Below are 13,397 nucleotides of genomic sequence, written 5' to 3'. Positions count from 1 at the left end.
CCAATTTCAAAGATTGTTGTTCCTATCAGTCACTTCCACACAAAAACATAGGAAAATAGGGTCCAGGTAAAAAAAAAAAGAAGGAAATTATCCTTTAAGGCTAGCAGCTCGAGGCTACTTAGAAGCAACTAGCATAACACACCAGAATCGCCGACTTAACGGTCAGCGGTGCAGTTGCATTGTGGGTGCTGTAGGCGTCAGGTTTTAACAAGGTAGAAGAATGAGTGGAATAAAAAAGGACAATATCTCTGGTGCTGCTATGTCCATTTTGATCAGTGGAGTGCTCTTATACTTCCTGCTTTGCTCCTGTCATAATTACAATGGCCACTAAAGTGCGGAGCAGCCTTACAATAAAACGTAAACATGTACGAATTACTTGTAAACTTGTTTTTTGGGAGATGACAGTCTCCAACAGATATTTCGGGCCTGGGTCCTTTTTGTCAAAGCAGGACAATTGCACGCAAACTCCCGTCTTAATTTTATTAAATCTGGGTTTGCCACTGACGTTTTTTGGTTTGCCTCTAATATGGCATGGTTACTGGAAGTGAAGACAAACATAACCCCAGTTCCTTCAATTTAAGACACACATGATGACCTTATCTGTGATTTGTCCAGTTATTTATCCTTCCAATCATTCCATCAGAGAAGAGTTGAAGAAAAGGCCTGATCATTTAGTCTTTGTTGAACTGCTTGTCAGAATAAATCTGACAGCAATTCCTAAAACACACTATCACATATCTGCACTCCTTTTATTTAAGCTGCATTAAAACAAATGAGATTATTCATGTACGTCACAAATAACATTTGTCAGAAAAAAAATTAAATGAACCTCCACTGATCAAGTGCATAACTAGTGCAAAGCTTTCTTTCACACGTTCTGTGCCCCACGCAGGATGTGCAGGATGTTGGGTTTCTAATCACACATCTTACTTCGAGAGGTGGTGCTGTTTAAAATCTCTCTCTTTAGACTTGCCTACTTATTAACAGTATATCAAAGTTCAGTCAGGTTCACACAAATGTCACAGCATATATTCAAACTAAAATCTTTTATTCTAGAGGGTCTCAGTTCTCCCTTTTTTTCTTCTTCTTCTTAAAACAGTCAACGAGACCAACGCTCCACAGCTGTCAAGATCTACACGGAGTACTCAACAAAACTATATGTAATGTCAGCCCTCCTGTGTTTCGCAGCAAATCATCTGTGAGTCATTCTGCAACCTGACACAAAAAACAGACAGAAGTTTTATAAATGAAGTTCACGCTGTGACCAGCTGCCTGAACCTTTGACATTTACAAACTTGGCAACTTCTCTCATGTAGATATTATTGCTTTCTCTTTGACTCACATCTTACGCCGTTGTCTTTTTTTTTCCTATGAAGGCAACATTTATTACTTATTTCCATATTTCTGAGGAGTATGAGTGGAAAGACACATTGTTGATGACCATTACTGGAAAAAGGTAGAGGCCTTGTCATACAATCTGACACACAGAACAAAGCCAAACATGTTCTCTATATTATCAAGATATAATTTACTATCATTACATATTTTATTAATATTCACAAGATATGCTTTTTACATCCTCAGTGATAATACAAACTCCAGCAGGACCAATTCCCAGACCAAAAACATCAAAGTGCAATATGATATTAAAATGGCAGTCACTCTGTAAGTGCCACTTTTCACAAATTGTATTTTTTAAACTGTAGTTCTTCTATGCATGGTTTTATTTTTTCTTTCCTTTTATCCAGTCGTTAATTATATTATCCCACAGCTCTCTACATATTGTGATCATCCTGTATTGGTTTCAGGAAAGAAGACCCTATCACTTATCTGAACTTCACAACAGAGGATACTGGACCGAAAAAAATGGTTACTATATATCAGGTGAGCCCGGTAATAACTATGCAACAAGCAACCAGCCTGTCCAAAAGCAAATTTCAACTTATCAATAAAGGTTTGGTAGGTAGCCTTTTATAAAAAAATATATATATTTTTGTCATATTTGCTGAAACTGTCCCTATATCCTGTCAGTACTACATGAGACAGATCATTTGTGAAAAAAAAACATGTTCCACTGCCTCCCCCTATAGTGCTCTAATGACATTTGCAAGTTTCCACAGCCCCCGAAGGAAAACCACCAATCAGAGCCGAGGAATCTCTAATGCAGTGTCAATGACTCAAAGTGTAAGACTAGGCAGGGCTGATTAAATATGATTGAGAAATCAGTCAAAACCCAGCCCCACCTACCAGCCGATTGCCCGGAGCTAACTTTCTCATTTTACAGTTAAACGGTAGACTAAAATATGTTTCTGAAAACATTTGAGAAGAGCAATAGGCAATTAATTGTGGTCGCAGTTCACATGCAGTTAATAGGCTCGTTCGAGATGAACTGCGCCGCGTCTGTAAAGTGGACGAGAGTAGGTGGCAGCAGCAGCAGTGGGTGGTGACAAAAAGCCGCCATCAAGTCGGACAGTTTACAGCCGTTTACAGCAGCCTTCAGGTTGAACAGGAAGTCACAGAAACACTCACATCCTGTTAGGTCTGATTTATTAAAATGTTATCAGACCCATGTATCAGCTTGTACACAGTCTCCAGTTCTTTTGTGAGTCATGACAGAGTAGCTGTCAAAATGCTCTGCATGCAATCTGTTGCTGATTTTAATTAACAACACACTGTAGATGACCTGTAATCTGAAAAGATTTAGTCTCCCTGACTTCTAAAGTCACCATCAGCCACACTACACGTGTTCGGTACAGAATAAGCCTTTAAATCAGACAAATAGCAATTAAAATCCCTCCGATTCAAAAACAATAAAAGGTTCATATAAAACGTCATCATGTTGAGTCGATTCTGAATTAATCAGCTGAGAGCCAGGCATTTCCCATCATGCCATGGGTCTTGCAGTCGGTGGAAAGCAAATGCGATGCCTGCCTCTCAAGACTGCAACCGCCTTGATCTTGTGAGGTCATCGTTGCCCACGCGTGCATTACGTCAGATTCTGCGCAGGCCTGGCTCATCTCGAACGGGCCTAATGATACTGTTAGAGACTCCTCGGCTCTGATTGGTTATTTTCTTTATGCCTCCAGGAGAAGGCAGAGGATTGGCATTGTTTCACATATTATCTGATTCATGAAGTACTGTCAGGATATAGTGACAGTTTCTGCAAATACATATTTTTTTTTCTTCATAAAAGTTACCAATTTTAGACCTGCATACAGTGGTGTGAAAAAGTGTTTGCCCCCTTCCTCATTTCCTGTTCCTTTGCATGTTTGTCACACTTAAGTGTTTCGGAACATCAAACCAATTTAAACAAAAGTCAAGGACAACACAAGTAAACACAAAATGCAATTTGTAAATGAAGGTGTTTATTATTAAAGGAGAAAAAAAATCCAAACCATCATGGCCCTGTGTGAAAAAGTGATTGCCCCCCTTGTTAAAACATACTATAACTGTGGTTGTCCACACCTGAGTTCAATTTCTCTAGCCACACCCAGGCCTGATTATTGCCACACCTGTTCACAATCAAGGCATCGCTTAAATAGGAGCTGCTTGACACAGTAAGGTCCACCAGAAGATCCTTAAAAGCTACACATCATGCCGAGACCCAAAGAAATTCAGGAACAATTGAGAAAGAAAGTAATTGAGATCTATCAGTCTGGAAAGGGTTATAAAGCCATTTCCAAAGCTTTGGGAATCCAGCGAACCACAGTGAGAGCCATTATCCACAAATGGCGAAGACATGGAACAGTGGTGAACCTTCCCAGGAGTGGCCGGCCGCCCAAAATTACCCCCAAGAGCGCAGCGACGACTCATCCAAGAGGTCACAAAAGACCCCACAACAACGTCCAAAGAACTGCAGGCCTCACTTGCCTCAGTTAAGGTCAGCGTTCATGCCTCCACCATCAGGAAAAGACTGGGCAAAAAATGGCCTGCATGGCAGAGTTCCAAGGAGAAAACCACTGCTGAGCAAAAGAACATCAAAGCTTGTCTCAATTTCTCCAGAACACATCTTGATGATCCCCAAGACTTTTGGGACAACATTCTGTGGACCGATGAGACAAAAGTGGAACTCTTTGGAAGGTGTGTGTCCAAGTATATCTGGCGTAGAAGGAACACTGCATTTCATAAAAAGAACATTATACCAACTGTAAAATATGGTGGTGGTAGTGTGATGGTCTGGGGCTGTTTTGCTGCTTCAGGACCTGGAAGACTTGCCGTGATAAAAGGAACTATGAATTCTGCTGTCTACCAAGAGATCCTGAAGGAGAATGTCCGACCATCTGTTCGTGTACTCAAGCTGAAACGAACTTGGGTTCTGCAGCAGGACAATGATCCCTAAACACACCAGCAAGTCCACCACCGAATGGCTGAAGAAAAAACTAAATGAAGACTTTGGAGTGGCCTAGCCAAAGTCCTGACCTGAATCCTATTGAGATGTTGTGGTATGACCTTAAAAAGGCCGTTCATGCTCGAAAACCCTCTAATGTAACTGAATTAGGACAATTCTGCAAAGATGAGTGGGCCAAAATTCCTCCAGGACGCTGTAAAAGCCTCATTGCACGTTATCGCAAACGCTTGGTTGCAGTTGTTGCTGCTAAGGGTGGCCCAACCAGTTATTAGGTTTAGGGGGCAATCACTTTTTCACACAGGGCCATGATGGTTTGGATTTTTTTTCACCTTTAATAATTAACACCTTCATTTACAAATTGCATTTTGTGTTTACTTGTGTTGTCCTTGACTATTGTTTAAATTGGTTTGATGTTCCGAAACACTTAAGTGTGACAAACATGCAAAGGAACAGGAAATGAGGAAGGGGGCAAACACTTTTTCACACCACTGTACATTTACCTGATTGTTTGGCTTCTTGGGGGGAGCTGAATAAGCACCAACACCACACTGATACAATATCCCCTTATGATACATTATCCCCTTATAAAGAGGTTATGGCGAACTTGTTACTGTAGTGACCAGTTGTCCATTTACACATCCAGCAGACACAGAGCATCTTTAGGATTCATTTGTAATCGTGTTTCCGTTCACCTGCAAATTGTAGTCCAATATTCATTATCCTTTTAGCTCGGTTTTGGTCTTCCCCAATTCCGGGGTGAATTAGTTTCTAAATGCTCTGCCATGTTTACCAACTATTAGCTAACCTTGGCTCTCTGCTGTTTGGGCGGTGGGCAGGTAGTGTACAGTATGTGAGTTTGTACAGATTACAGAAGAGCCATAACATAGCTTTAAAAGTGCTTGTAGGCATATTTTGCTACTTTACAGAGCCAGGCTAGCTGTTTCCCCCCATAGACTGTATAATATTAATGGACAGAGCATGTGTGACGTCACCCATTGGTTTGTGGAGATCTGCTATGAGTCGTCGAGTTTGCCGTTACGGGCGCAGCCATCCTGGTGGCGGATGTGACGATATTAGATGAGAGGGAGGAGTGAGGGAGGAGCTGCTTACGCTCTACGTTACGTTACACACTTTCACTGGCAATCACATCATAGCCCTAAAACACCCCCTGCTTTATCGCAGATTTTAAAGTCAACGAGACCATAATTCAAAAAATGAACATCATTCTGTGTTGCGACTTCAAACTAGCGATTGAGACCATAAACTCATTATGAAAATATTTACTGAGTTAATTAAATCAAGTCAGAAGTGGGTCACTTTCTCATAGACTTCTATGAGACTGCTGGAATTCAGATAGAATGCAGGTTTAAGGCACTTCCGCATTTGCAGCACTTCGCCAAAACCGGATGCTTTGTCCATTAATATTAACAGTCTATGTTTCCCCCGTTTAAAGTGTTTATGCGAAAGCCAAGCTTACCCCCTGCCGGCTTCATATTAACCATACAGAGTTGTTGAAAAAATAAATAAATGTTGAACTATTCTTTTAAAAATAGACCAACTGTCTCTCTATATTCGCAGATAGATAATCTTGGTTTCAAAGCCTTTCCTGTCAATGTGTCCGTGTTCTTCCCAACTAAACTGGAACATAACTTTGAAATGACAAACTATCAAGTCTTTGTCCAGCAGGTAACTTGGCAACTGCCAGAACACTACACATACTTATTAATACTGCTGCTGTGTATAGAATTACAAAGCCTTAATGCTTACTACTTACTCTTTCTTTTTAAAGAACAAAACTCAATGCACAGACGTTACCAACATGACATCTGAAGTAAGTAAAACATTTTTAGTATCCAAATTATTCAAACTGAACATGTGAAATTACAGATCCCTAAATTAAATGAACTCTTGCTGTTTTACAGTACTGCTCGCCAGAAAAAAATTGCAAATTCATAGTGTGTGACAGTTTCATCCTGGATAGAGAATCACCCACTGAGATTACACTGTCAGGAGACGTACACTTTAAGGATCCAAATCAGCATGTGGCGGTATGTAAGAACAGCACACAGAGAGAATGCACACCACATAAACCACATTGAAAGTGGGGAATATATCATTAATGACATGCTTTTACTTTGCAGAATATTGCTTATCTTAAACGATATACTGGAGAAAGCGCAAAGGTTACATTTAAAAGCTTTATACGTGTTAACTACGACCAGCAACGATATGTGCTGAATTCTAACAAACAAGAGGTATGTTGACGTTTGACCACACCAATGCCATTTCAAAAGACATTGCTTTTATTGTTTTTCAGGATGCCTAATTTATCGTGTTTATTAACCACAAGATAATTATGGTTTCACACAGGAGAGGTCTGGCAACATTCCAATCGGGACAATGGTACGATCTATTTTATCTACAAGATATTTTAATTTTAGATCCTCATTCAAATAAGCCACTTTGAAAACCTTCTCTGCCAACAGACTGAAGTTCGTGTTGAGTTCATAATCCTCCCGGATGAACTGCTGATCAGTGCAACTGGAGCTGGAATGGGATTCTTGCTTCTGCTCATAATCACAGTCATCATGTTTAAGGTGAGAGTCAATTTTCCAAATTGAAGTTGTTCATTCCGAACCACAATTCCAACACGAAATAAAAGTTAAGGGGACGGCAGTAGGTCAGTCTATACGGACTAGTTTCGCATTGCCAGACCTTCCTCGACAGCGCTGTGGAGGAAGGTCTGGCTAGTCCACACAGCATTCTAGGGCAGAGATCACAGGGGGTCCAGGACCCCTAGGGGGTCCTCAGAGTTAATGCCCCCTGCATTAACCACCAAATTATTGTTAATTCTTTAAGTTTTTTTCAAAATTAAAAAAAAGTCTTAACATGAGTCATCTCCCCCGCCCCCTCCTCCCCTGACTCAAAGTTCACGGAGGTTGCCAGGCTGAGACCGGAGCATACACAACAATGTTGCTAGACGCTTGTCTCACATAGTCAGACATTACTCCACAGCACAGCGGAGTAACGTTAAGCTAACGTTAGATGCTGGCTATGTTGACAGTCATAAAAGCCCGTGCCCGTTTGCTGCTTCCATGGCTGTACTAATGTTACAGCTGTAGCGCGCTGGGTTTACGTTTTTTTACAGGTATATCTGGCAACCCGATCCTGGCTGTCAAACTGGGCAGTTGATACCAACACACAGGCCAAAACACACAGACATTCCGTCATGGAACGGAAATTTCAAAAGGAGAAAATACTGGCATTAGCATTGTTATCAGAAAAGATAGTATTTCAACTTAGCATGTTTCCTTAATATCTGATGACGCATTGGGGTCATTTTTGGATTTATTAAATATGACATATTGGACCTTTAAACCAATCACAGTGTTCTTGGGTGGCGCTAAGCTCCAGACGCAGCGACAGTGCCTCTGCAAGATAATCTCGGGAAGGAACTTGTTGTGGTGGAACATTTGCACCCCGCAAAAGAAAACGCCACATACAATATTGAATGAAGTTAACTGTTCACACAATACAGTAATGTGAGCTATTTAAATTAGCTGGATACATGGTTAAACGTCATTAGCTCTTACCAGTGTATCGGCGTGTGCACTTCGTCCACCCCAATCCCCGCCGATCTGTCCCGAAATGTTCGAGTTAGAGAGTAAATGCTGTAACCATGTTCTTTGTAAATCTTTACAATCATTCACCAAAAGAACCAAGCAAACCTGCCTTGTTGCACAATCCAAATTGTCTTCAAAACTTGACATTTTCAGCGTGTAGCTTGCTAGCTCGAAGGTTGCTATCGTTTCCCGTAGCGAAGGGAGTTTGAAAACGGCAACAAACAGAGAACGGAAAGTGAACGCCGGATGTCAGGCTTTATTTTGGAAATATACTAATACAGGTATATTCAGACAGGCAGTATGAGAAAAAATAATGCTTTTTTAAACATTAAAGCATGTAAACATGTTCTTGTAGGAACGCAAAATACAAGTATGAACCTAAAAACAAATCTAAGATAGGTCTTGTTCAAATTTTCTTTCAAAACTTTTCTGCTGTGAAATTTTTCTGTGTAGTTTGGTCTAATTATTTTTTTTGTCTCTCTCATAAGTTGGGTTGCTTTAAGAGGAAAACACCTGACTATTGTGAAGACCAGGAGGAAAACACTGCTCTTCAGTCCCCCACTGACACCACCAACGGGATAGTCATCCAGTCAGAGACTGACTGCATATCTGACCAACTTTCAGAGGACAGAAATCCCCTTGATGATGGTGAGGCCAAACGCAGCACTCTGTAACCCACCCCAAATCTGATGGTTGTTTAAAACTTTTAAGCAGGGATGATGTGATTGTGTGATCAACATTTGTCATCATAATAGGACATTTTGTACATTCATCCAAGCTAATTTGAACTGAAGCTAAACATATTCCTTCAGATATAACACAGTTTGTTTTAATTTAGTCATTTTTCAGCAGTGGCTGGTGTCGTTCTTTTCTAAACTGGCTGCAGAGGGAGAAACGGCGAACATTTAGCTCTGCAAGAAAAGGAAATAATATCCTGAACAGTGATTTATTTTCTTTCTTTCTTTCTTTCTTTCTTTCTTTCTTTCTTTCTTTTGATGGTGGTGTCTGAAAACCTTTATCTGTTGACATAGCTGCACTGAGGGAATTTGTGGAGGACTGTGAGAGAGACAGCACGGGTGCGACGGAGGAACCGTGTGTTTCCCCTCTGCCAGCCGTAGCGGGAGAGACCGTGGTGGACAGCGGACAAGAGTCTGAACTATTTCCATAGTCATTTCTATGTCATCTACAGCCAAAGACAAATTAGTTATTAAGTGTCAATGCATTTCATATCTATCTTATCTTTATCCCTCGAACCAGGACATTACTAAAAGTATTGAAGTAGTGATCCCAGACCATGAGGTGTTTTTGCAGGTAATGTTGAAGGCTGATTAGAACCTGGTTACAACTCCGTCAGCTGATACAGAGGAGGAACTGGAATACATTTTGACATTTTGGCAAATATGCTCATTCACTATCTTGCTGAGAGTTAGATGAGAAGATTGTTGCCACTCATGCCTGTCTGTTAAATATGAAGCTGGTGCAAGGGTATGTTAGCTTAGCTTACCATAAAGACTAAAAACAAAAAGTGTAAAAATAACAAGTTTAAAAATAAGTTTTAGTTTTACGGGGTGTTGTGTGTCGGTTTTTTAACCTTTGGACAGAGCCAGGCTAGCTGTTTCCCTTCTTCTTTCATTCTTTATGCTAAGCTAAACCAACGGTCTCCTACTGTAGCTCCAGATTCCAAAAGATTCTCACTCCCATCGCGTAAAATACGGACGCTTGGTCAGGTGCCTTTGGTGTTGTTATTGACGCTAAAAGTCTCCTTTAGCGTTGTATCTAAACGAGCTTTATCTAAACGCGCTTGGTCGGGACTATTGGCGTCACTTTTGACGCAGTTAGGTTTAGGAAAAGGTCGTGGGTGGGCTTACGTTTCCATGACGCGGGAAGAACGGACAGTTGGATTTAGGAAAAGAAGAACAGACGGTTGGGTTTAGTAATACAAGAAAGCGACGGTTGGGTTTAGGAAAAGAAGAAAGCGACGGTTGGGTTTAGTAATACAAGAAAGCGACGGTTGGGTTTAGGAAACGTGACACGCGGGACACAATCCCCGGTCTCCTTGGTGAAAGTCCTGTGTTGTTTGACCCATCCACAACCCCAAACAACCTCCCTACGTGGACTTTCGGCCTTTCATACTACTCGCTACCGTATTTGCTCTTAGTGCTACGTCATCTTCAAACCCCGTGGAGCTGCAGCTCTCCCTGGTGCGTTCTACAAACACGCTGAAGGGCGCTTTTTGCGTCACTTCAGATGCTGACAGCCACTGTCCAAACGTCCGTATTTTACGAGTTTGGAGTGAGAACGGGTTAGAAATTCGTATCAACACAGCAGGAAGTAGTGGTTTGGCAAAGAAAAATACTTAACCCAAGGTCCACTATTCCATTATTAGCTTTTTCTGGAGCTTTCAACTGCATCTCAGACACTTCCTCAGCGGGTGGTGTTTGCTCATTTATAATGGAAATGGCTAAGTATGGGACTTCGGTCACATGATAACTGGTGGCCAGGAATCAGGAGGGAGATCATAACCAGAAAGACAAGGTTCCACCGGGAAAAAAGAGAAAAAGGAAATTGCATGGTTTACTGTGGGGAACACTACATCGTCACATAAAAAAAACAAGGACCCAGGGGTCCGTTTCAGGAAGGAGTTCTAACAAACTCTGAGTCTAACTCTGATGTCTGAGCTGATTTACCCTGAGATGGGAAACTCTGAGTTTTCGGTTTCAGACCAGCTGATTCGGTGAGTCGGTTCAATTAACTCAGACTAGGTTCACCGCGGGAACCACCACAATAAAAAAAAAAAATAAATAAAAAAAAGGCAGCATGAATGGAGCCATGATACTACGATTCACCATAGTAACAACCACAAACAAACGGGTCGGCAGAAATACTCGCGATATACAGCGAGTTTGAACATATATTTCGTTAAAAAAGCAACCCAGCGGCTGCTGTAAAAGAGAGAATTTGCGTGGGAGAAAATTGCTGCTAGAGTAAATGCGTATATTCCAATATCATTTTTGATTATAAGTATAGCCTAATATTACTGGTGAAATGGTATTGAACCTATAAGGGACCGTTCGGTATTCATGGAATGGACCACCGGAGGAAAATAGGGGAGGGTCATGTCTTTTTATTCTTTGTTGACTGGATTAACACCAGAAATATGAGCTGTCTGTAAACGTGATCACAGCCTCGACTGGGGGAAAAAAGAAAAAAAACATTGAGGCTATACACATACACCATAGACTTTAAACAGAGAGAAGACTTAACAATCTCCCCCTCCATATACAACAACCTGTTATCATATGACTGACGTTCCATACCTACATTAGGTAGAGACACCTGAGCGAACTCTGCTAAGGAAGACAGCAACATCTGTGGAAAAAGCAGACTTACTTTTTTTTTTTTGTCAAATCATAACATGGTGAAGTGTTTCTTTTTATATTAAGTGAGCTTTTATATTAAATTTACATGCATGTTCAGGCTGCTTTAGGATATTTTTAATGTAATGTTATGTGTTAATGTACATTTAATGTAATGTAAGTTCACAGAATATCCCAAAGGGCATTCAGGTGCAACATTCTCCCTCAACACTGGTTTAATTCCTGGTAGTGTTACAGCCAGCTTTGTCATAACACACATCCTCTTCACTGCACAAGGATACCCTACTTTTATCCATTAGTATTATTAATACATGTATTATTTGCATTTTAATACCCAGTGACTGTACAGAAGCACGGTATTTATTAAGCGGACATGATTTGATCTTGTATTATAGCTGACTGCTTTTTAACTTTTTTATTATGATCATTTGAGTGGTACGTTTGATGCATTGTTTATGAATTAGTGATCCTGCAAAACGTTCTTTGTAAGCAGCAGTTGGGATAGTAACACAACACAGTGCACACAAGTGTGAGTAGTTACTAAGGAACAATGGAGGAGGAAACCAGTGGTTGAATTTGTTAAGATTAGTTATTTTTGGGGGTCATTTTTGGCCTTTTATTTGATAGGACAGCTTAGGACAGGAAAAGGGAGAGGGAGAGAGAGGGGAGGGGGAGGAGGATGACATGCAATAAAGGGTTGCAAGCAGGTTGGAATTGAACCCTGGGCAACTGTGGTATCAGTATGGGGAGCACAATCCCAAATTGTCACCTAATCATTGAACCACTGCCCTTATAATATTTTTGCGTCATTTAGTTTTTGTAGTCTTATTAGTCTGCTCTACTTGTGGCCACATGGCACATTATGTATATTTGTGTCAGTGTTACTATGGTTACACTTGATTAAGACATTCATGTGCTTGATGGGTGGATTATTATATTAGTGACTAAACACAATTTTATATTTCAGACCAGAAGGAAAAAACACATTTTTAAGTCGTACAGTTTGGCCAGAAACTACACATGTACGCAGGAGATCTTATTTAAATCCAACTGTGCTAAACGGAAAGCTCAACGCTCATACGTTAACAATGGACCTTTTTAACAGCAGACATTTTGACCTGTCATAGTAGGAAAAGCACGGCTGAAATTGATAACCTTAACAATGGCTCAGTTCCATCAAGTGTCCCAGTAAGCTGTTTCAGTGAGTCAGCATGCACCATACCAGGGCCTCTCCTAAGTGGAATACACCTGTGCTTTTCCTACTATGACATGTCAACATGTCTGCTGTGAAAAAGGTTTATAAATGTATAAAATAATGTACCTGAGCAAGCTGGAGGAACTTGGAGGCATGGTGAATGGAAACAGAAAAGTAAATAACGTTTGAGAGTGTTGTTGGTGGCTAACAATAAATCTTTAATAAGGAAATGGCTGAAGAAAGACATACTGTTATATACTGTTGATGAATGGACAGACCTGGTATATGGAGAGGATTACTTTGGACCCCAGGAGGATCCATCTGTTGGACTGGAATTGTATATCTTTGAGATCAGCCTTTGTGAAAAAATTTGCAGTATTATAAACTGACTTTCCACTTTAATGTTTGTGTGTATTTATATATCAGTTTTTTTTACTTTTAGATTGTCTTGTTGATGCAGTGTTGTTAATTTTGATACGTTTTGTGCTCTTTATCAATTAAAAACACCTTGATCACATTGTCTGCTTGAGAGCTGAATTCTTTATCAAAGTATTATCTTTTTGTATTAACACGGACCAGAGGGGTCTAATACAGCAGCAGTCAATGTCGTGCGATAAATACGTGGAATACATAGGAATTACATTGCTTTAATTAGCTATATGTACAAATGGTTCATGAGAACAGCCTGATTCATTACTAAATCCAATGAGGCTTTGCAACCATTATAAATCACAATAATATATTAGTTTATAACATAATGCAGTATGTATTTTTTTTTACTGTAATGATTTGATTTTTTTGCAACAGGGAAGTGGACCCTACACATGTAGATAGATTAGATTAAGGCAATGGTC

The 13,397-nt window shown here is 40.3% G+C and overlaps 1 protein-coding gene across 1 annotated transcript in view; it reads left to right on the top strand.

The window, feature by feature from the left end:
- Positions 1-13,060, top strand: part of LOC144527414 (integrin alpha-M) — a 32,832-nt gene extending 19,772 nt beyond the window's left edge. Inside the window, exons 21-32 of the mRNA XM_078265414.1 lie at positions 1,100-1,198; positions 1,377-1,456; positions 1,585-1,665; positions 1,809-1,884; positions 5,927-6,034; positions 6,138-6,179; positions 6,271-6,396; positions 6,490-6,603; positions 6,719-6,751; positions 6,835-6,945; positions 8,460-8,619; positions 9,003-13,060. Coding sequence (XP_078121540.1) covers positions 1,100-1,198; positions 1,377-1,456; positions 1,585-1,665; positions 1,809-1,884; positions 5,927-6,034; positions 6,138-6,179; positions 6,271-6,396; positions 6,490-6,603; positions 6,719-6,751; positions 6,835-6,945; positions 8,460-8,619; positions 9,003-9,139 — 1,167 coding nt within the window. The 3' untranslated portion in view covers positions 9,140-13,060. The remainder of the gene's footprint in view (positions 1-1,099; positions 1,199-1,376; positions 1,457-1,584; positions 1,666-1,808; positions 1,885-5,926; positions 6,035-6,137; positions 6,180-6,270; positions 6,397-6,489; positions 6,604-6,718; positions 6,752-6,834; positions 6,946-8,459; positions 8,620-9,002) is intronic.
- The last annotated feature ends 337 nt before the right edge of the window (positions 13,061-13,397 follow it).

This window comes from Sander vitreus, chromosome 2 (assembly GCF_031162955.1).
Source record: "Sander vitreus isolate 19-12246 chromosome 2, sanVit1, whole genome shotgun sequence".
Taxonomy (NCBI): Eukaryota; Metazoa; Chordata; class Actinopteri; order Perciformes; family Percidae; genus Sander; species Sander vitreus.
The sequence above is the reverse complement of the archived record's forward strand: the minus strand, read 5'-3'. Positions and strand labels throughout refer to the sequence as shown.